This window comes from Diadema antillarum, unplaced genomic scaffold (genome assembly GCF_040938485.1).
Source record: "Diadema antillarum isolate AM-2024a unplaced genomic scaffold, OU_Dant_1.0 seq00000652_RagTag, whole genome shotgun sequence".
Taxonomy (NCBI): domain Eukaryota; kingdom Metazoa; phylum Echinodermata; class Echinoidea; order Diadematoida; family Diadematidae; genus Diadema; species Diadema antillarum.
The window spans coordinates 617,067-641,662 of NW_027271565.1; the positions used below are offsets into that span (position 1 = coordinate 617,067).

A 24,596-nucleotide genomic window follows, 5' to 3' on the forward strand; every position below is an offset into this window, starting at 1 on the left:
TTGGAAAGAATTTTCTTATTTTGTGTTGACATGGTGCCTTCACGACCAGATTTACTTTCTGTTCCTCAATGCTGTGAACCGTTGTTGGAATTGTCATTATTCTACAAAATTGAATTACATATTCCATTATCATTACTAGAGTTTACAATATTATCATGACCGTTTCATCATTATTGCCTTATAACTCGTATTGTTGTCGTCATCGCAGCAATTGATATGGTAATCAGTCCTAGCGTGATATTACATGGAGGGTTGGTCTATGATTGTAGTTATTTCCAACATTGTCCGTATCGCATCCTTTTAATAGAATCAGCGTGATTAAAAAGCACATATGTATAAGTTAACTCAGTGGTGTCGCGGTGCCGTGCAGCTATGCAGTAACATTCGATAGCTATATGGTTACTAAAAAGCAAACGAAGACAGCAACCGTACGTATTTCTTCTGGAGTCTGCAGAGAATATCATGTTTTGTTTCATACACCAACTATCTATGTATTCGAATATGTTAGTTGGCAATATTCTTGTAATATTGTTCATCTCAAGCATTCTTTGTTCGTGCGCGGAACGTTCTTTCTACGCGACAAACCTAACACAACCAAAGCTCAATTGGAAAACCAGAATCTGTTGGGTGATTTATGTTTTAAATTGATCAGATTGCAAGGCAACAGTACAATCAGCCACTGGGTTACGCAGCCAGTGGTACTATCAACTTCTATCTATCCTCTGACACAACGGTCATCAGCCAATGACAGTAGCGGTATGATAAGCCACACCTCTTTGTTGACAAGGCCCACGTGCAACCTGCCAATCACATGTTGAGTTGGCACGCTTCTTTTCTTCTCGAACGCGCGACAGGGGGCTTATCAACCAATGGTCTGCCGTCGGGCTGCGCACAGTCAGCCAATCGCAGCACGCGACTCACGGCAGGCACGGGCGGTGGTCCAAGCGCGTGCAAAACACACCGTACGGCACGCTTAGAGGAAACCAATATTAGCCATTTTCAACCAATCACAAGCGAATTAAACCCTGGGGGTTCATGCGCTGCACGCTTTTCATCTCTTCTCCCATCGAGACCTATTTGACTAGGAGCGTAGAAAACTTGTCAAGCAGTTGACAGCTCACGCCGCGGAGTGCACAACCCAAATTACTGACACTACAGTTTTGACAAAACTTCATCAAATAGCCGCTTTGCGTTTCGTGTCAAGCACAGGAAAGCAACAGCTAGTTTCAGTAAGCAACAAGTTTCGAATCCTTTGCGCTTCAATAGCACAAAAACCTTCTCTGGAGGAGGAAATTTCTTCAAGCTGTTCGGGGATAAAACGTGTGATCCAGCTCATGTTCTAACTCGGTGACACTCCGGACTTTGCTACCAGGTTTTTCTTCATACCGAAACAATTCCAGAGATCGAGACAATTTCTCACTTGAAATTTTTCGTCTAAACGACTGTCGCATGAAGCTATCGGTTGGTGCCTGGAATATGAAGAGGACGATGAGTGAGTCAGAAAGTGAAGAATTATTTGAGGACACCATGAAGGGGTAAGTAAGACAAAAAAGTGGTGGTTTCCAAACCAGTTACTTAAGTATAAAAACATGTTTTATCCACAACCTCAAACTACTTTGCACAATCAATTCACTGGTAGCTGATACCTGTCGGCACTGGTTAGGTCTTCTACGATTTGACGTTGAACTTTTCTCTGAAAATTATGAATACGTAATAAAGAATGGTAATACATTTTCCTTTCTCCTCCTTTCAAATGCAAAATAATAATAAAAAAAAAACATGAAATTGAATTTCAAAAGCCAAGAAAACTAGACGTCAAAAACTGGGATCTTAACACAATGATGGTAGACTTGCTTTGGAAGCCATTTATCGCTCTGAGAAAAAAAAAATAAACCGTGTTATGCGCGAGATATTGATTCTAAGTGCCTGATTGAAAGCAAAATGCCCACAAGGATTCCAAGTACATTCTGTTGTAAATATAACAAGTCCACATATTATACATGGGCCCTATTATCTATATACACAAATAAACTTGGGCTGTTTTTGTTTTCTTTATTGTGAATATTGCGTGATAGTTGTTGTTTTTTTTTTACAGAGCAATACAGTTTTAGGTGAAGCCCACTGAAACACGAATACTCAAGTAGAGACAACCAAGTTCTGTGGATTTAGTCTTTGCACACTTTTCAACACTCGTATTTGGACGGATTGTAAAGATGCCATTGTTATAAGACATAGTGAGAAGGAAGCTGACGTTACTAAAATAAAGAGTTATAAAATACCACAATGTCAAACGTAACTTGATCGTTCAATGTATGTCTATGATTGTTTCTGCACAATACACCTACTGTATTTCTTCTGGGTATACCTCAACGTAAATTCACAGGAATCTATACGTTGACATCAGCAGCCCTGCTCTTCCATTACCTCACATTGCTTGTAATATTTGTTAGCTGTAAAGATGTTTTTATCTCTTTCTTCTTTTCTTTCTTTCTCTCTTTCTTTCCTTCGTTCTTTTCGTGCTCATTGCTCTATGTCTAATGTGTGTCCCATCAATATTCTTTCAATAAAGTATAGTTATCATTGCTTGAGTTTAATAATAATTGTTACAATGTCTTTTTTTTTTGTGTGTGTTTAAAGATCACCGAGCCAGTCATGTCCTGTAAGCGCACGAAAGAAGAGACGAGGGGTGAGTGTAATTGCATTTGAATTATTCCTTCGTTTTTCTCTATAAAGCTCTCTTTCTGTTCCATGTTTATACTGACTATCCTTCATAATGATGTTTGCTATTGTGTCGGAGGTTTATCACATCTGAAACGATTTTATCATCCATTCATCTTTGCTCTTATTTCATTCTAAGTTGTCCGCTGTTTGTCTTATTTCTCCTTTCCATATAGGCAGGATAATGATGAATTGTAATTTCATTTGTGACTTGATTTTGTAACAATATTATGACAAAGAGAAATAGAATACAATTTTCTAATGTATGCCTGCATCAAGAGAGAGAACAACCCTTTTTAGAACAATCCCACTTAAGCTATGAAAAATGTACAAACTGACAGTGTAATGAATGCCGACAGGTAAGCCCATATTGTATAATAAATCTGTCCACATCATATTATATTTTGGTACGCGGACTGCGATGTTTTAAGCTGATTTACGTCCTGACAGTAACTCGAATGCATTTTACGGCCTCATTATCTGTGAGCATTATACACTCGAATGACAGTATTGATTTCAAGCTATCAGACAGGCTGCGACCCAGAGAATCTTCGGATTTCTTATTCTTGAATATATCATTTCATTTCATTTCATTTCATTTCATTTCATTGCATTGCATTTCTTTATTTGTTCAACAAATGTATAAAAACATGGTATGGAAAATCAACCCTTATTAATTATGCTCCAATTCTTATATGCTCCAAGAGTTCGGTATCATAAAGACTTGCAAGTGATTCTTAGCTAAGATCAGTACCTATATAGAAGGCGCCAGAGTTAAGAATTATTATAATATCAGCCTTAAAGGGGCTGATATGAAATCTGAAAGCGCAATTATGCCCAACTCGTGACTAATGATCTCCTTATTATATTATTAAAAGGAGATTTAAGAATGATCTTACATCATTTTAATAACGGCGTATATTATAATACATATTCTCCGTTTGAGTATACTAGAACTATTCCCTTATAGAACTACGCTTATGATAACGGATTGTCAGAAAGAAATAGGGTAAACCATCTCATCGAAGGCAGTATGTGCTCCAGACAGAATTCAGCCGCCATGATCACACTATGACGTCATATGACTCACATATTATCTGCAACACGAGGCATTCTTCTATAGTTGAATCCCTCTTAAAATCATTTCCTCTCCTTCTTCTCCTCATTCAAAATTCACTTGCACTTTGACGCCACTGCCTCTCATCCTCTGCCATCCAAACATTCAAATTCAAATCAAAATTACAATTACAATTCAACTCTATTTTCACTTTTTTTGCAACAGAAAATAATCTCCTAATTTGCGACATCTCTATCACAGTATTATATCCCCTCTATATTCTGCAAATCTTTCGATGCATATACCGTATAAAAACATATTAGTAACGCATATATTCTATATATATATATATATATATATATACAAATATGCACACATGACAGTATGCATGAAATATATATAGGCCTATACAGGGTTCGCCATTAGCGGTGGCCAGGGCTATTAAGAATTGATGTCCGGCCACCTAATTAAAAAAAGAAGTTACCTTTTAGTTCCCCGATCGGAGAACTGAAGTTCAAAATGGATTGTTATGTTTCCTTTATTACGGGTCCCTATATTTGACATTTCAAGATTTGAGTTGCCCGAAAGGGGCACCAGAGAAAACGATTAGTGTCGAGCCGTTTATACATTTACTGTTTTTTTTTTTGTCCTTTTTCTGCATTTTGTCATGTTGGATGCTGGACGGTGAATCTTATAAGTTTATACCTCATCCCTCATACCCTCACATCAAAGTCGCACAAATCACTGCCCGGGATTTCTGCTCCTCTCTACAAATATCTCGCCATCCAAATACCCTCTAGACTCAGGATAAGGCAAGTCATTTCCCAGTACCAGATAAAGCTTCGGTTACTTCTCGGTTTTCACGATGTTCGTCATGACGATCGAATCTCTGCAGAAGAGGCGGCGGGCATTTGCTCGAATTAGCAGATCCCAAATACCGTCAACTGGCGGTCCTAAATCAATGACAGTAATTAGATCCCCTGACAATGTTGTCATCATACACGCTTAGCGCGTCCATTTTGGGAGGCTTTTTAAAGAGGTGTTAGGGGTTCCCTTATACGCCATGATTATTCCTCCAGTAAATTAGCTTAGTAGGGCGGAGAAGAAGCCGCTAGCGAGGCGGAACGGTTGTTCCCAACGCGCCGTCTCTGGCCCGTTAAATGCGGCCACGTGCCCAACCAACGCTCAGCGCGCTAAATTTACTCAAACATCTTTTGTTCCTCCTCGTACGAGGGGGCCGTGAAGAGATAACGCAGACAACGATCAGACGAGTATCGCATTCAGCGCTTCCCGCCTCATTTGTGTCTGACCCCCCCCCCCACCCCACCCCACCCCACCCCACCCCACCCCACCCCACCCCACCCCACCACTCCGTGAGTGATACGTATCGTGCAGAAGACTTGGTAGAACGCCCAAAAGTTTATAGCTGACCCAAAATGAATGGTGGCGTCATCACTGTACAAATGTGTTTATCTCGGCATGGATAGTGTGCAAATATGCACAAGATAGCAGTAATCAATTATAAACAGCAAATGGGCAGGTGTATAGGGACGTAATAAAGAGTTTTTTTGTTGTGTTTTTGTTGGCATCAAGCATTATGTTTTGTTTACTAAAATCGATAAATTTTGTCTCTCTGTCTGTCTGTTTGTCTCTTTCCTTTGTCATTTTGGTTTCCTCTCCCGACTGTATGGAAATATAAGATGATATATTTGTAAAAAAAAAAAAAAAAAGTTGGTTGGCGTACAGTCCTTGTTTACACAGTTATCCAAGGGGACTTAGGCCTTGTAACAAGACTTAAGAGGCATAGACTAAAATACAATGATAATTATGACAACAAGAATACAAAAATGACAATACATTCCCTTTCAAAGTACAATCTTGTTGAGTTTTGTTGCTAAACCTAGCTCTCTTTTCACTCGATGGACTTCACAGAAGAAGATCTTCTTCCCTTAGTTTTCATGCATCCTTTTGTCTTTCTTTGAAATTACTCTGCTACACACATTGCCAGTCAAAGAAAGATTAGTTTATAAACTTACAATAATTGCATACAAATGTCGCCATCAGTAAGCTCGTCATTATGTGCAGCAGCTCCTCCACGAATATCTATCTTCCAGACCACTTCGATCTAGCACCAAACAATTATCGCACCATACGATGTAATAACTAAATACTTTTATGATCACCGATCTTTTGATATTCGATACCTCATCGTTGGAATCAGCTCCCTAATGGTATCAGAGAATGTTCATCACTAAATCAGTTCAAGTCTTTATTGAAGTCTCATTTGTTTGTAAAGTAATTTCAATTATTATGTAAACTAATGATTTTTTTAGGTTGATATATAATTTTCCTTATTGTTGTTTTTGTGTGTTCATATACATGAGTCTGTTTTTACTCGTTTCTAAAAAGTGCTTGGAGACTAAAATATAATTCACCATCTACAAAAATTGTTTTTTATTATTATCATCATTATTATTATTGTTATTATTGATTTCTTTTTTATCTCTGCTCAATATGTTATAGGAATGATTTTCAACGAACACATATATGAAGGCACGAATTGGCAATTCAAAAATATGCCCAAGTTAAAATAATGAATGTGAACTGGGCAAGAATCCCAGCTCGGTGCAGCTGCGCAAAGAGTTATTGGGAGGGGGGAAAATGCTTGCGTTTGTTTTCAACCTAAAATAGTGAAATTCTTACTATAGTATTAGTCATGCAACTGTGGTTTGCCTCCATGCACGATATGGTGTGGTTCCCGCATTTATGGGTAGCCTATTTTGATGTTTGCCCAGGGGTTGGCATCTATGGGCTGCCACTTGAAGCTGGCGAATAGATTGATCATGAATTATATTCCCTATCGCAAATCAATCTTCAAAGCTGATATTTCCAAAGCGTGGAAGCTGACATGTTTGCCTAGGGCTGGGCACATAACCACTTCGTTCTTCCCTTCGTTAAACAAGCGATGTACACTGTCCTTTTAAAGAGGAGAGAAAAAAATGTTTAATTATCTTCTCAGTAATATAAATTCAAAAATTGCAATTTCTTGTGTCTCTGTAGTACTCGGGTTGTCATTGGATAATATTGAAAATGTTCAATTGTCATGGGTATAATTTTGCTTTCCTTTCTATTCTAATAAACATTGAAACATGCTTTTTTTCCTATTCTAAAACACAAACAACATGTGAAATTGAAATCCTCCTATTATGCAACCTTGTATTTTGCCTGTTTTCACACCCTCTAATCAATCACTATGATATCTGTTGACGTCTCTCTAGATTATCGAAAAAAGAAGAAGGGACCGAATCAACAATTCCCTGACTGAACTCCGACGACTCGTTCCCGCAGCTTTCGAAAAGCAGGTGAGTTGCAGACCATCGTCTTACAAACCATTGTACCATGATGGATCACGTGGGTTTTACGAAAGCAATAATTGCTGAAAGGATGCGCCTGAAGAGCTTCAGAGGCCGAAACATTTTCCAGTTGCCTATTTTATTTTTCAATGTCGTTACAAAATACGATAATCCTTATATGATGGTGAAGTTCTATACATTATATGTTGCACGAATTATCAATAAAATTATAATAGTTCCTGTAACTTTCAAGAGTTAATCTGACCATTAAGTTTCCAAAAGAAGGAGCAAAAGTGCCTTTTTCCTCTTTCTGTACGGCATTCATGTCAATGTGTTTGGTCAGCAAATACTGTCATACGTCAACTCCATGACAGACTATTTTCTCTGTATCATTCTGCTTTCTTTCTTTCTCTGGTTCAGCATTCGATCTCGAAGTACATTATGATGAGTGAGCTACACGTGTTTGTGTATGCCAAGATAAATGTAGTATGCAAACAGTCTTTCAATAAATAGGCCACTGCGCCGGGTCATATCTTCAGTTATGACATCAGAGAGGTTTTATAGACTGCGGTGGGCTGACGAATTTCAAGAGCACTGTTATCTCAAGAGAACTTCTACCATCACTGGGAAGTGCGGGATTAAGTGGAAAAACCATACTACGTGACTTGATAAATTTATTATCTGGAAACATGTTTGAGTCTTCTGTATTGGAATGAGTGTTCACAACTGGATGTGTAGTGTGGTGGAAAAAAAAAAGGAGGAAATAAGATGCGTTCGCTGGTGTTCGCAAGAGCGCGTACCCAATTGGGCGTTGGTGGCATCAGCGAATGGCAGGTGGCGATATGCCAGGTTGTTGTTTGTTCGCGTCCTCAGATACGGCGTGACCTCCATCTAACTAAAGCCTGGCTAGCGATCTGTGACAATGACAGTCAAACACGGTCATTCAGCTCCGAAAAAAGAAAGGAAAAAGAAAAAAGAAAAGAAAATGAGCATTCGGGCAGGGACGAAATCCCAGTCGAAAGCAGTGCGATTCATTCGAGACCCACGGTGAATCTCGCAATCAAAATCTAGGCCAGAGATCGAGTGAGCCCGGGTACGCAAACCATGAAGTGTAATGTAGGATGATGATTCTGTTCCGTACGTCAAAATGGAAATAATTACACTCGTATAGATTTAAAGTGAATTCGTAAACAAGCATGATATAAAGTAAATTGAATCGCAACTCACAATTAGATGTACCTGAACGTTATGATTATTAAATTATCATAACGTTATGACGTTCAGAAGTTGTCAAATAATTACGTTTAAAAGCTTTGTGCTCAGTTTGGCGTCTTGATGCTGAATAATGCAAAAAATGGCTACCTGTTTGTAAGTCCTAGAAGCTTTTTGATGGGGAAAAATAAAGATCACCGTATAGGCGTCTTGATAAAGAGTATATAGTCTAATAATTCATGTTTGCGATAAAGCTCGTTGATCCCAAACACAGTACATGTCCTATCTTAAAAGCCGCATAAACTTCACCATTATATCAGTGTGGCAGACAAGCCAGTGAGTACTGCAGCAATGGTATAGACGCTTTGTCCGTGAACATTTCGTAGCCAGCGTTTAACCATAAAATTATTTGCAAATCGAAGTTTATACTCCGCCAATCAGTCATCTGACAAAAACCTGAAATTAACGGAGGGGCGAAATCAGAGTTTGTAGATCTTGATTTTGACCGACGGCGTCCTGCCTTTCGCATCGGGCGCGTGCCCGCCAACAATGCCTGTTTGTCATCGCCAAATGATTCCAGTTGAATCCGCGACTTCTTTACCCCTTTCAGACGACCATAATTCTAGTTTCATTGGCCAAAATAATTCCCCTCCCTCGATGCTCACCTCTCAGACAAACTCTGCCCGGAAGCAAATCACCATCATATCATGCGAGTAAAATCAAAACAACAAAGACCGTTATTTTTTTTTCTCTCCGCCTTTCCATCTCTTTTCTTTCAGAAATAGCAAATTTATTCAAACCCAGCGGTTTACTACGTGCATTCATTTTATGCGCCCAGTGACAAAAACGCATTCTGTATGCAGTCCGATATGTATGATGTGTGGCATACACATCATAGGCAATAATAGTAGGCAAATTTGTGGTTTCAAACTCTGGTTGAACCTTCCCTCCTCGAAAGCCCGTAAGGTCCAAGTTTGGTCGTACAAAGGAGGTGCAAGCAAGCTAACGAAAACAGAACGGGTCGAAGGGAAACACTCTCTACAATCCGATACACAAAGGGGCACGCGAAAGGCACGAGCTAAAGAATGGAGGAGGCATGAAAAGGAACTCTTTTTTTTCTCCTGTCACAAACCGCTTTTCAGATTTTAGTCTTCGGTTCTTTCGTTCTATTCTTCTGTTTTCTTTGGCGGAGTGTGCAGGTGTTGGGGATTTCTAAGGCAGAGAAAGAGAAAAGAACCAAACAGAGGAGGGAAAAAAAGTGGGAAGAAATAATTCCCCCCTTGTCTGGTCCTCACAAAAGGGACGAAGGGTTAATTCCATTGCGGCATCAAAATTATATGGCAGACATTTTCACCATCTAAGCGATAAGCATTTACGTGCGTACTTCACTCTCCTAGCCCTATAGCCATCGTGTTCTTTGTTAAACGGATTTCTTCGTCAGATTTCTCTGTTTCCTGTATCTTGCTTGAAAATCAGGTATTTCCCACCTTATTTCATACCTGTCACACTATACTCGTTACAACATCGAACCCTCTTCCACAACAAACATTCCCTTAAGTTAGTAGAAGCAATAAAATATTAACCAATTATCGCTTGGAAGCATGTAATGTCAAAAGACCATACTAGAGTCGTAATGCAATAGTGAATTCCAGAAGGGGTGTACTCTCACAAAGAAGGGGGATGGTGTGGAGGAGGAAAGGGGCATTGGGTACGTTGAGTCTTGACCCTCTTCCAGTAAGCGTTGGCAATGTACTCCTTGAAACGTGTGATGAAAACTTTGCAATATTTCGAATAAATTCATTCTCCAACTGTCAAAATTAAGAGTTTAAAATCACTGACAGCACGTACTCTCATCTACAATTTTTCAGCACTTTTATGATACAATGTATTGTTGTTTTTTGCCAAACAACACGGCTATATGATAATTATTATGTAGAAAGTTATTAAAGGCATTGTACAGTATTGATGGAGAGGAGAATTGGGCTTTTAACTTTTTGCGAGATACCAAGAAAACACTTCTGAAATAGTACAGAGCACACCATTTTAAGAGGAATTCAAAGTTTATTTGATTAAAATTGGGTTTGAAATGACTGAAACATCCAAAAACAAAGTAAAACAAAGCGATCGTAATAAAAAAGGGATCCCACACTTTATTAGAATCGCTCTGTTTTGGATATCTCAGCCATTTCAAAACCAATTTTCATCACATAAACGTTGAATTCCTCATGGAATTACATGCTCTTTCATATTTCATAAGAGATTCCTCATTATCTCACCAAAAATGTTAGAAACCTGACATTAGGTCTCAAACAAAACTATCTTGCATAATTATATATCACATAGACGATACTCCAACTTCAAATTAAATAGATGCAGGAAATTAGTTTGGCAGTGCAGATTATTGATTTCTTATTTCCGCGAAGAAAAGATACAATGTTCTTTAGTCAGGTGTTAGCGGTGAGCACGGCGGAAAGGGAGAACTTCAGGTACACTTGTATATAACAATTGCCTAAATTGTGAGCAATAATTTGAGTCATCTGTGTATTAGTATCATTCAGTGACAATATCTGCGCAGTGCCGTTTCACCTGACTCCCGGTGATACAAAAATAAAGGAAGTGAAAAGCTGGAGGTATGTCCCTTCACCCCCTCGCTTCCTCATGCTTTTAATTGAGGGCACGCGCTGGTTCTGTGTACCCAATATTTGCAACCTCGATATTTGGCGCGTGTACGGCGAGCGTGGTCTTTGTCTCGAACTACACACCGTGTCAAATAAAAGAAGAGGCGGGATGGGGGGGGGGGGGGGAGGGGGTAAATGATAGGGTCATTGCGTTGATAGGGACCGTTATCTTGCCAACCTGTTGATAATGTTCTGAAACCTTTTTAATATGAATAAGGCGTGCTGCATTGTAATGTATGCTTTATGCACAGTGAGTTGCTGAAGCGCGCGGCCACTGGAGGAATGTGTACAGATCACTGGGAACATGAATAATAGACAACGAGCCACCAGAGTTAAGATTATGATTGAAATTGAAGCGGAGACACTGAGTTCTCAATCGTGTATCAACAAAGTGATATTCATTTTTTATTTCTATTTCCATTTATTTGATTTCCAACAAAAATACAATTGCATATTTAAACATTTGAAGGCAAACAAGTAGGTAGACAAATACGTTGGAGCGCGAAGACTAGAGTATACAAGATTTAATCGACGCGTTTTACGCTCCCTTTGCTGTGGTTGGTTTTTTACCTCGTCACAAATGTTTGATTTCATTTTACTATGCATGAAACAGTGATTAACAAGATCATATTTTGAGAACATGATTTAAGCTAACCCCTAATTAGCTGAATTAGCTGAAGAGTGATTACATATCTTAAAGCCCGTTGAGGACGAGTCCCGAGTATACTCGGGCAGGTGTCTATGGGAAATGCCTGTTGTAGCCAAATCAGTCCGTCCTCAACGGGTTAAATTGAGATCAACTGAAACCAGTCGTTGTCAAACACGTGTCTGTGTTGACGTTACTTTGCTGCGTTAAAGAGAGAGAAAGAGAGGCTAAGAAGGAGAGAGAAATGGGAAAGTATTAGTTGTTCAGAATCAACAGCAAATACTCGAAGTTCTCAAGTGAAATGACTGCAAATTCATACGCAAGTATAGAAAATGATACACAGTGACACACGGCGCTGTTGTCTCCATTGTTGAATAATAATTGATCGGATGTTAGGTCACATTATAATCATTTTCCCCGTACATTGTGTCACAAACTTCTGATTTTGTACCTGGTGGCTGCCCATAGGTTACTACTCCTTTGTTTTTAGGGAGGAATCGTTAACTATTTCTTCTAATCATTTCTCTAATTTTCTTCGTTCTGTGGCAGGGCTCAGCAAAGCTCGAGAAGGCTGAGATATTACAGATGACGGTCGATCACCTCAAATATCTCCATGCAAAAGGTGAGCAATGTTTCTGTTTCAAAATGATACCTAATTTCCACTTTCATCTATTGTTTACGCGATTGCAATCTCCCCCTACATTCAATATGAACGACGTCGCATGCAAGGGGATTTATTCTAAACTTTTAATATTGACGAAATATTCATAATATTGACGAAATAGTCAAATGCCCTAATAACAAATATCCTGCGTTACTTTCCGAGTTGTGCAGGGAAAAACCAATCGTATTTGCGCAATTCAGATCATAGTGTTGGACTACAAAATACAATCTCATGCACTCATTTTCACTACTCCAATGCCCGACTTTTCAAACACACTGTCTCACAAACCGAACGCACTGCATGTACCTGTCATTTTTTTACCATTTTAAAGCCTTAAACAAGCAACTACGACTTGTTATTACTTTTAATTTACCTTATGTTGATATTTTGCATGATTTATTGTGATTATATCAAGACAATAGTCAACGCCTAATCAGAATAATGATTAAAATGGTACACCACGAAACTGATGCTGTTTTATAATACCGTTCTTCACTCCCTTATTGTTTGCAAGTAGGAATGAAAATAAGAAAGAGAGGAAAATAACAACAACACTGTGCCATCTCTTAAGTATCTTGCTACCCCCTGAGGACAGTGACCCCTCTTTATTTTTCTTCTCAAAACGCAAAAAAAAACCTTTTTGTTAAGCCAGATTACAAACCCTAGAATCAGGACATAAAAATGAATGCGGTAAGACGTTTAACTGTAAGTATCCCAGTGAGTAATCCGGCAAGATCCTAGTGAAAAGACCCCGACAGCTCATTTGTCTCGACTTTTGTTGACAAGCGAATTGATGGCTCACTCAGTGCTATACTTATTAGACGTTAAGAGCCACAATTAGGGGTACTGAAGATTAGTGACTACTGGTCAAGAATGCTTTGTCGACTTTTGTGAGTAGGAGAGTATTTTTTCGTTACTTGTGTAAATGTGAAAGTAATATGGGTGCCATCTTTAATCTTCATACGTAATTTCACAAAAGCTAATGATCCCTCTTGCTTAGTCCGGACTTCTTGATTCTGAACAAGAAGGGGTTGAATAAAGATAAACGTGCAGCTACAGGAACCAATCTCTTAAATGGAATCAATGAATTAACGAAAACTCCTAATCTATTTGACTCATTCCTACAATAGGTATCGACGGCTCGTTCCACCCATATGGAGAGGCGCACGCGTATGCCATGGATTATCGAGTCCTCGGGTTCCGGGAGTGCGCCTCGGAGGTTGCTCGCTACCTGGTCACCGTGGAAGGTATGGACATCCAGGATCCGCTGAGACTGCGACTCATGTCTCATCTTCAGTGTTACGTAGCTCAACGCGAGTTCCAAACAAGGCAGCACTACACTGTGTCTGGACACCACTCTCAATTTCCTGCCCATACACACTCACAGACGCCCGCCCTCCCGCCTCCTCCTCACAGCGGCCAGCACAACTCTGGGCCTACCTCCGATCACCATCCACCTAGCCTCCCACCGGCCGTCACGTCGGTGAGCGAGAACTCGCGCCAGATGCTGCCGATGATCACCAGCACGAGTCAGGCGGACACGCAGCTACAAACCTCCTGTCACGGCAGACTACCAGGTCCCGCCCCTCCGACGGGCGTGGCCACATCAGCCCCCATAGGAAACACCCCTGGACAGCTAACGACGCCCTCTCTGCCAGCCATTCACTCACAGTATCCAGTCCCTTACAACACGTTGCCTGTCCTTTCTCCCAACGGATACACCGGAAGTCCAACCAGCACATCCCACAATGCTCACACTGCCATTGTGACGAAACCATACCGTCCTTGGGGAACTGAAATGGCTTACTAAAAACCGACCCAAACCGGGCCTTGCTGCAACCACTCCAGCTAGCCAAGATTCCCAGTATTCATACGTGCTTCCCCCACTTTGCTTGGAAAGGAACATCCATAGTGTCTCCAGCCCAGAAGAATCTCCAGCAATAATGGAAGTTCTGTTAGTCTTACCCCATCAGGCAAATGAGAAGCCCTCTTCAGAATAATATTATGACTCGTCAATTTTGCGGTTCAACTTTAATGACTTCCACGATACATGTGTAGTCATGATTAGGAAACTATCAGGACACTATTTCCCATCGACACTCACTGTGTACTGGACCAATTCGTACGCTTCATCGTCTTTGATAATTAAGATGATTGTACGTCTAGTTGGCGTTGTTAGAATATCAAAATTCATTTTTTTTTTCATTAATGTTACTCGATGAAAATTTTGTTTGCAGTTATCATGTTCAACATTCATTGTCCTTCTGATTCAAAGGGTGTTTGGAATTCAGGAGGAATTATGTTTGATGATACTGATCTGAAATTGTATGCATCATTGTTGAAGCACGTCCATGTTTCAGAGATGTTGAGCACTGCCGTCTACGCAACTGACTTTGGATGAGGAATTTGATATGACTGAAACGTCTATACGACCTCTGCAAAGTCAGGACATGTTGTTTTTTGCTTTGTACATTCCATTGAAGATTAACTACATTTTCCGTTTTAACGTTATGTGTGCCAAAAACCCAACATTCCTTGTCTTAGTTTCAATGACATTGTATTTCATGTTTTAATTCTTTGCAAAGCTGCCAAGCCCTCCATGGTTCAGAATGGGTTTGAGTTATAGAGATGCAATATGTGACTTACTTTTCACATTAAAAATTCAATCACTCAGTCAAAAAAAAAACTAAACACGAAAATATTTGCATTTAAACCGAAGTAAATGTACTGATTTATTAATCATTCCATATCAGATTGTCGTGTTTCCTGATTTGTTTGGATGATTTTTTTTTTTGAATTTACAGCGTATTTTTGTTGTTAATGTTTGATTAGTTTACATCGTGATTTTCGATGGTCTTGAGCGTCACATTGGAATGACGTATGATATAAGATGAATAGGATTGTAATTCCATTTTCTCCGAATGAGATGAGTATTTATCTTATAAAAAGAGCTGCATTGAATTAGCATGGATAGCATTTACAAAAATAAAGTTTATCCCTAAATCCGGGTCAAGACAACATTCCAAACCTGTTCAGCTTAACTTGCAATAGTATTTTGATATGATTGGGTTAATTCAACTTGTAATATCATTGGACAACCGTCCCTATGCATACCCTATCCACATTGGAACAAAACCTTGAATGGCCAATGCAATTATTAATCTAACTGTAATGACGAATACAAGTGTATTTTATATTTATACGCTATTATACGCTATTACCTCACTATTTATTTTCGATTTAACTTATTTGTATATATTTACCTTTTGTGTCTGCCTTCTCAAAATTTATGTTCAGAAGCAAAATATTTTTCTCACACTGAAGAATGGCGAATGGTTTTGAACTTAAGGAATAAGCAATAATTGGAGAGACAGACACTTCCCAATTGTTTATTTTTGTACAAAAAATGAAGCCAGCTTTGTTTTCTTTTTTTTTTCTTTCGTTTGAGTTGTGTTCAAGCCATTGCATCGCTCTTATGCGCATGTATTATTTATTAATGTTGAATGAATGATTTGATTATGAAATAAAATGAGTGTAAATTATTATAGAAGTCAGACTGTCTTTTATTACTATAATAATACGGGTTTTTTTAAACAAAGAAGCAATAGATGGGAGCAGTATATTATTATTGCAGTGATAGAGTAACTTGTCACAAAAATGTGATACCACCGAGGGAAGGGGAATGATGTTGATAAGGGTTGTGGTGATGGTGGCTATTATGATGAGTACTTATGTTGATGAGAGTTGATTACAATTCAGAAAATCCTGAGAAGGTGGATTTAATGTGATGAGTGCTATCATGAGAATTATACTGATAAAAGTGATGATAATGATGATGATGATAATAATATTAATAATGATAATGATGATGATGACAATGATAATAATAATAATAATAATAATAACAATAATAGCAATAATAATAATAATAATAATAATAATAATGATAATAATAGGAAGAAGAAGAAGAAGAAGAAAAGAAGGTCTTCTTTATCCAGGGTATATAGCCTCTTCAGTGTTGCCACTTCTCTACCAGTGGTCCATGCCATTACAATTATAATGGCAATGACGATGTAGCCATAAAAGGTGATAATAGTGTCGTAATAATGGCAGTAATACGACAAAGATGTGGAGGACGCTGGTAATGCTAACAAAAGTGAAGTGATCAGAATTTACAAAGAAATTATCACTATACGTGCTAAGAAGACGTGGATGAAGACAGAAGTGGTAGAATTATATTGACGCTGCTGCGGATGATTTTTTTCTGAAGGAAAGAAAAAAAGGGGGAGAATGGGCAGAGGAGGAGCAAAAAGAGAATTAAAAACAGAAACTGAAGCGTATTAATAGGAAATAATCTCATGCGTCGATTTAGAAGATGCTCATTTAGGATGGGTATAAATATCCCTTTTCAATGACGTTTGACTAGTTTTACACAACAAAAAATAGCTTTTTCCTGTCCTCCCCCCCCCCCTCCAGTCCCATAATGCATTTTACTACAAAGTGAATTCAGGTTTGTTTGTTACTTTGTGTGTGTGTGTGGGGGGGGGGGGGGGGCTAGGGGCTTTGGATTAACAAGCAAGAAGATATTTTCGTTCTCAACTGAGACTTAGCGCATCTTGTAATCTCTCAGTTCCTCTGAGAGTACATTGATCACCTCTTGACTCCTAATCAAATGAGAAGATTGACACTGCAGTACGATTGTTCAAGTGGGGGCGTCATTCTCCGTTATGATCTGGCACACTAGTATATACCCAATTGTATAAATTATATATGTAAATATATGTATATATATATATATATATATATATATAATATGAGAGGGAGAGAATGAAAAAAGAAAGACAAGCAGACTGAAAGAGAAGAGAGAAAGTTCCTACATGTGTACAACAGAAGATTGGACAAGTGCTGCTTCATTAGATTGTATGCCAAAAACAGCAACAAAAACAAACAAACAAACAACAAAGAAGCCTAAGCATGAAATTCAAATAAAGAATATCAAAACAAAAATAGGGTAAAGAAAAGTTTATTTGATTGAATTTGGTTTTGAAATGGCCGAGATATATGACAACAACGGCATTAACGGTGCTAATAAAAGCTGGGACCAACCTTTTATCATGATTACCTTTCCTCCCTTTGTTTTCGGGTATCCCAGCCATTTCAAAACTCGATTTCAGTCAAACAATTTTCAGTCAATCAAAGTGGTTTCCAATCATCTCGCAAAAAGTTCGAACACCGCATCTGAACCAAAATTATACCATCCCTTTAAACGCATTTGTTACACAATTTCTGACACATAACTTATATGTTTGTGATAGATATGGACCATGTAAATCTATAACTCATTAACAACTGCAAGCAATATTCAGGCATTCACAATTTTTATCTAAATGTATCAGTACTGGAAACTTTTAGCAGGCAATTTTAATCATGTGGGAGGATGTTGTACTAATTAATAATTTTATATCATCCCTGCCCTGAATTTAAAGAGAGAAAGAGAGAGAGAGAAAAAAAGCTGATCAAAATGTAAATGAGCTGGAGGTCTATAAGAGAAAACAGAAGACATTTCTGACGATCCTGACAGGCGGTTGTCTTCTACCTTGCACATGCGAATATCAGCTAGGTAAAATTAGAGGAAATATTCTGGAAGCAAGTTGTACATTTCAAGTTTCAAGTTTATTTAACAAATTCATTAAACATTTGACATTTTACAAAAGGATACAGCATTAAGAATAATGAATGGTTTGGGACCCCAAAAGAAGCAGAGCTTGTAAATGTGAACAAGAACTAAAAGGAGAAGAAGAAGAAAAGATAAAACGATATATTTTTCAGACAACATGAAAGAGACAGATACTCAACAGGAACAGAGACCCCCCCCCCCCCCACCACCAGAGAGAGAGAGAGAGAGAGAGAGAGAGAGAGAGTAAATATGAGCGGAAAGATAATTGAGGGAGGGGTAAATAGAGAGAGATTACTGTTTCAGAGATCTGGCTTAATCTGTATTAGCATATACAACTTAAAACAGAAAATAGCATACTTCGAGCAAAATCGCTAAAAATTTCTGGCTTAAATTATAAGCATGAAGCACAATTATGCCACACCCAGCGTTAAAAAGTAGACTTCTGATGGAGAAGAGGACCCCTTTTCAACGGCGGCGACGGTGGCGAAGGCTGTATGCAGGTGCATTGACCTTGCCCCATTAGCCACTGCAGTCTCATATAGCCAGGCGAGTTCGCTCTGTCGCCCCTCTCCCCGCCATTCATGTCTGAATGCAATGCATTGTATACAGAGAAGGCATAAAATACTCGTTATTCTCTCGAAAATCCACTCATTATGAGAGAGAAAATGGTATATGAATTTGAGAGAAAAAAAAAATCGATATTTGCATGATTTCACACAAGCTGATTCCAGTGATCCTCGAATAATAGATGCCAGAATTTGAAAGTCATTCCCACGCATCATCTTGACTCTCCTCTGTTCTCACTCCTGGATTCCCTTTTCATTTATTTCCCTTTTATTACTTTATTTTCACATAGATGTTTCAGGTTGTGCCCTTCCTCTATCTGTTTTAAAGAGTAAAATACCGCGAGTTTATTCAAATTATTTAAATTTTTTTGATAACATCACCCTTATTACCTTTATTATGATCATTGTTATGTTCATTATCATTTTCATATTTTATTATCATTAATATCATTATCATCATCATCATCATCATTATTGTTATGATTAATGTTGTTTTGATCATTATTACTATTATTTTCTATATGAGATATGTATTTCTTTTTCATTTTTTTTTTTTTAGTAGCAAATTCTTGAAGGACAGCTAGCCAAGACTGACACCAGCTGTATTGCTAACACAGAACAGTTTCATTGTTAATATCATTGCAACTCCGTTGTCTCATACTGGCAAATGAATTCAAATATGAATCAAGTCAAACTTCAGTTTTTTGTTGAATCTTATATTCTTTTCTTATTGCTAGAAGGTGACTTCTTCACTATTTACAACATATCATGGGAAAATTTAAATAATGTTCACTCTTTTGATCCTTGCGAAGCTTGATTTCCCATGACTGATTTGATAATAAGCTTTATTTCAGAGAAATTGGACAGATGGCGAAAGAGCATGCCAGATGAGGCTAATGCATGTGGCTCAGATCATGCTAGCCATTACAATGAATTCGGGAAGTCAAATCTGCTCTCATTATTTCTCTCTTCATGCATAGAACCATCAGTATTTCAATCAGTATCTTCTGACATCTTCACCTGTCGTGCTCCCATTCCCTGACATCTATGCAAATGCCCACCAGCCGTCTGTTTTTCTTCCGTCTAATTCGTTCCCATTCTCACGACCGATGCATCACCATCATGTGTGCCGTCTCATTGTCATCCATCATTACCCATATATTATCACCTTTAACCCTCATCAACCATTTCAAATCTTTATGAAAATGAGACACTAAAGAGAACCAACCAAATCTATTCTCTCTCCTCCACCTCATCTTTCCCTACCTCTCTCCCTCTCTCATTCTTAGCTCACAACACCAAACCCCGAACCGCATCTCACATCTGGTTCCCACGATACCAATCAGATTTTTTCAAATAAGAGGATTGGACAAAACGGAGTCTAGCATCACCATCCCGTCTCTTCTCCATCTCTCCCCCTCCATCCCTCTCCCTCTCTCTCTCAACCACCACACCATCGCCTTTTTGACTCTTCGGTTCGGTCGAGACGGGACCGATGTTGAAGGCATGTCAGCCGCGCCTTGCCCGAGTGGAATGAGACAAAAGGCGCGCTACGTTCCCACGCTCCATCCACGCGTCCGCCGCATCTATTCATCGCTCTTCGCAGCGGCTTGCAACCCCGTGAGAAACATCCTCCAACCCCATTGTTCATCTCCTCGGGATGACTCGGGCAAAAAATCGAAGCTGCTATGTACCTAAACCCCCAAAAGTGATGGAGAATAAGAAAATAATTCCAGCTCCTCTCTCTCCCGTCTTACACTTAATGCTCTGCGTAATTGTTTTACGCCGCTCGTTCCCACCACTAGATCGCAGGCAAGCAGTCAACCGCAATGTAGCACAATGCAAATATGCATGAATTAAGAACCAGTGATGGGAAAATTCAATCAATGGCAGTAGAGAAAGGAGGTTTCCGATTGTCGAAATTTGTTTTAATGAAAGGGTAATATGCCTGTTTACCCCAAACATTTCTGGTAAGTCCTTGATTGCATATCAGAACAGACCCGCATGTTTATAGACATTTCATCTCAAGAATAATAATACTATTTACCCGTTCGCCACTCCATCCCTTCACCTCCTACCCCCCCCCCCCCCTCTCTCTCTCTCTCCTCTCCTCGCCCTTGCACCTTGTAGGACAAAGTCACACAGCGATGATTCCCCGTTCAAGGTCTGTCGTTTTGTTTTACCGTTTTGAAGACAGATGTTTCACGTCTGTGAAGAAAGAACAAACAACACTTTTCATTGGCAATTTCAAATGATAACATTTTTCAAGTTTGATTTAAGACCGTTCGTGCCCGGAACAAAGGATTATATATCTTGTTTCGTCTCATCCAGTTGATTGTTTCTTTAAAAAAAATATTCATATATTTTTTTCATTTTCTGTTAGGGTTTTCTCAAATCTGCACTTTTCCAATCATTTATTTGCTTATCTGCCGACTTGTGAAGAATATGACGACTATATTCTTTTAATCAATAAGACAGTCGAGAATTATACAGTTAACCCCCCCCCCCCCGAAATACAGTGTATATATTATGTATATACAGTACATAACAATACATATCCACTTCATTAAACAAACAAAAAAGTATAGTGGTAAACTGATGCGGTATATGGCGTAGATAATGTAGCTCTCTGCGTCAATCAAGATACTCAGAATGTGAACAGGAAAAACTAACATAACCAAATGAATATGACATGTGTAAATACACCTTATCTACATAGTCATACTCCAATCTAAGTTGTAAATATTAATGAAGAATTTTATTGCAAAATGAGCTAAATCCATTCTTAAAAAGTTGACATATTTGTGATTAAAGCTGTTAAAAACAAAGAAAATAATAAGAAGATACAGAATATATTTTTAATCATACCTTCAAGAATATTCCTTGTTCTCTTAAAACTGAGGTACTTTTACAAAATGCCCCTTTTTTATTGTGCATGGTTGACTGAAATGGTTACAGCTCGTTATTCCGAAGGTTCTTTGGTCCGAAGGTTCGTTATTCCGAAGATTCGTTATTCCGAAGGTTCGTTAATCCGAATATGTGATGAGGTTTGTTATTCCGAAGGTTCATTAATCCGAAAATTAAATAAGGTTCGTTATTCCGAAGGTTCCTTAATCCGAAAATGAATCAAAGCTCGTTGTTCCGAAGGTTCGTTACGGACCCTATATCACTTCAGATCAACGAACCTTCGGAATAACGAACCCTATTTCATTTTCGGATTAACGAACCTTCGGAATAACGAACCCTATTTCATTTTCGGATAAACGAGCCTTCGGAATAGCGAACCCTATTTCATTTTCGGATTTACGAATCTTTGGAATAACGAACCTTCGGAACAACGCCACAAATGTTCGGATTAAAGAACCCTTTTTCATTTTCGGATTAACGAACCTCTAGGTATAGGGAATTTGTGTGTTTCGGATTAACGAACCTTCGAAATAACGAACCTTCGGAATAACGACCTTTCGGAATAACGAACAGTACCCGATTGGAATCACCAAATAGGAAAACAAGACTTGTATAATAACGATGCAGTTGACATTGTGGCAGATAGGATTACAAAGAATGACACAATAAGTGGAGTTTCATTTTGTAATTTTGTGATATATTTGCCCGATATACATTTTGAATTGAAAATATCGCAAAATATAGATGACACCTCCATATCTTTAGAAATTGAGCTCTCAAATGTATAACATTATGATGTTATGAAAGAGCTGGACCAGTTTGGCAAAGTTGCTGGTCCAGTGATAAACAAAAGTGAAGCAAGTTTCACTGGCAGCTTGAGCTGCCGAAACAACCATGGACTTTTTTATATATACGGGCTGAAGTTATAGACTAATGATTAGTCTATAACTAATTATTTTATGCAATTATTGCATAAAATATGTTGGATGTTATATTGGTAAAGATTTTAATGATGCAGTAAAATTAAACTGAGAACAATGAGGAAACAAAGATTGAAATTCAGAGGTTGGCACTGTTGGTAGACAACACTGGAGAAGGAGGAATCAAACCTTCATGAAATTATCGATACCAAATTACTACTAATTTCGTAAAGAGACAGTAAGGTTGATAGAAATTGATAAGAACAAACAGGAAAGGATATAGTCTGATTTTATTTGAATAAAAATTAGATTAAAACTGATGATAGCGATATATTATATCAAACGTGTGGTTGAATCAAATAAAATAATCTGATACGTAGTTTATTCAAGCTATCACTTTAATATCAATATTGGGCAAAAGCAAAAACTCACCAATTTATAATTTTGCCAAAGAAGTAACTTTATTGCCTTCTTGTTGAAAGATATACTTAAACCGTAAGGCAAGTTGTATTGAAATACAATGCTTTAAACTGAAATGTTAATTGGGAGAACGCACTTCCAATTCCCGCCCCCCCAAAAAATGATAATAATAACAATAATAAAATTCGTGAAGGCAAAATAAAATAGATCAAAACAATTTGATTTTAAGATGTTGAATAATCTCATACCGATAACACGAAAAAGTGTAACACGAATGGATTTCTTTTTTTTTCCTTTTTCCAAAGAAAAGTTAGGATAATTTAGTTGATATAGAGAGACAAATCATTCGAACCATCGAGTTTGGGCAAAATAACAGTACGAATGATATTGCAAATTTATCTTTGTGGAGTGTCTACAAATTGCTGAATTTGAGGAATGAAACAGGAGAGGGTAAAAGGAACAAAGTATTTATCGTACATTCTATGTTATGTCTTTTCGCGCGAAACTAATATCCGGGCTCTTGAGAAATTCGCGAATGTTCCATGGACGCGAAAATGTTTGATTTTATAGCAGTCCTCGGTCCCGATCGAGGGAGCTTGCTTACAAGCAATCATTGCTTCGTAAGCGGCAAGGTAACACAAATCACTTCAATTCGATTCAATTCACTTCACTTTAATTCAATTCAGTTCAATTCAAAGGAAGTCGATAAAGCCCCCGCACGAAAAAGAATTTGTTTAGACCCTCTTGATTAACTTAAGAAATGATTTCAACAGTACTTACAGTCCCGACGAACTTTTAAGTCAGCAATTTTTCTTACAAACCTCCCAATATATTAAATTACTTTGAAAGAAAGGAAAACAATTATTATAGAGCTCGTGCAAGATAGCTGCCAATATTTTTGATATAATCCGCTACCACCGTCCACAAATCAAAATTACTGTCATTATTGCTGAAAAAAAAGAGAGAGGGTTTCACCCACTCATGAAGACGGGGACCTTACCAGCCTATGTTAGCCGTATCACTTGATTTTCAAGAGCGGTGAATGTGAAAAGTAAGGAGTCCCCAAGTGAATTATTGTATTGATATAAGGGGTCGGGCTCCGGTGATGTCCGCGCTGCATCTTTTGTGCCTCCGTTTTGTGTCCCTGGACTATTTATGTTTCGCCGTTGTGGCGCTTCCAGAAATCTTTGTTCGCCAAGTGCTTCGGCAGAATACACACACGTGCTGCAAGCGCGTTGCTTGTCCACCTGTGTACATTGTTAATTCTGACCCATAGAGTGGGGGGGGGGGGGGGGGGGGGCAGTGCTGTTTCCTTGTATAGAAAGGGTGAAGGGATGGGAAATGGAGATCGGTCTGGTCGTTTGAATACACCAATATATCAAGTGCATCGTGATTACGCCGAAGGATTTTAAATGCGTAATGTGTGCATTTCAGTCCCCTCCGTCGGAGACGGCGGGGGTTTTGAGACTACTGATTAACGGTATCTCGTGTTTACCAACGATGGCGCAGTTAAATCGAACCCTGGTATAAAATATGAAAATATGTGATAATGGCAAATATATTAGTTAAGTCGTTAAATATTGACTTCGTAGACGCCAATTCGAGCAGCGACTTCTGTGAAGGGTTTCATAGCATATCTGAAGAAGCGCACGTGTTCAACTGGACGAGCGTCGGGGTGTGCAAACGCGATTGTTTTGAGGCTATAAAGTACTGATGGCGGAGAAAATCAATTTTGAAAGTTACAGAAATAGAACAAAAATATTTAAAAAACAACGAAA

At 38.5% G+C, this 24,596-nt stretch overlaps 1 protein-coding gene across 1 annotated transcript; it reads left to right on the forward strand.

The window, feature by feature from the left end:
• Positions 1–1,449: 1,449 nt before the first annotated feature.
• On the forward strand, positions 1,450–14,138 carry LOC139736559 (hairy/enhancer-of-split related with YRPW motif protein 1-like). Its single transcript, XM_071647306.1, has 5 exons — positions 1,450–1,535; positions 2,638–2,686; positions 7,054–7,137; positions 12,214–12,286; positions 13,459–14,138. Exons 1-5 carry the CDS (start codon positions 1,450–1,452, stop codon positions 14,136–14,138), a joined length of 972 nt encoding a protein of 323 aa, XP_071503407.1.
• The last annotated feature ends 10,458 nt before the right edge of the window (positions 14,139–24,596 follow it).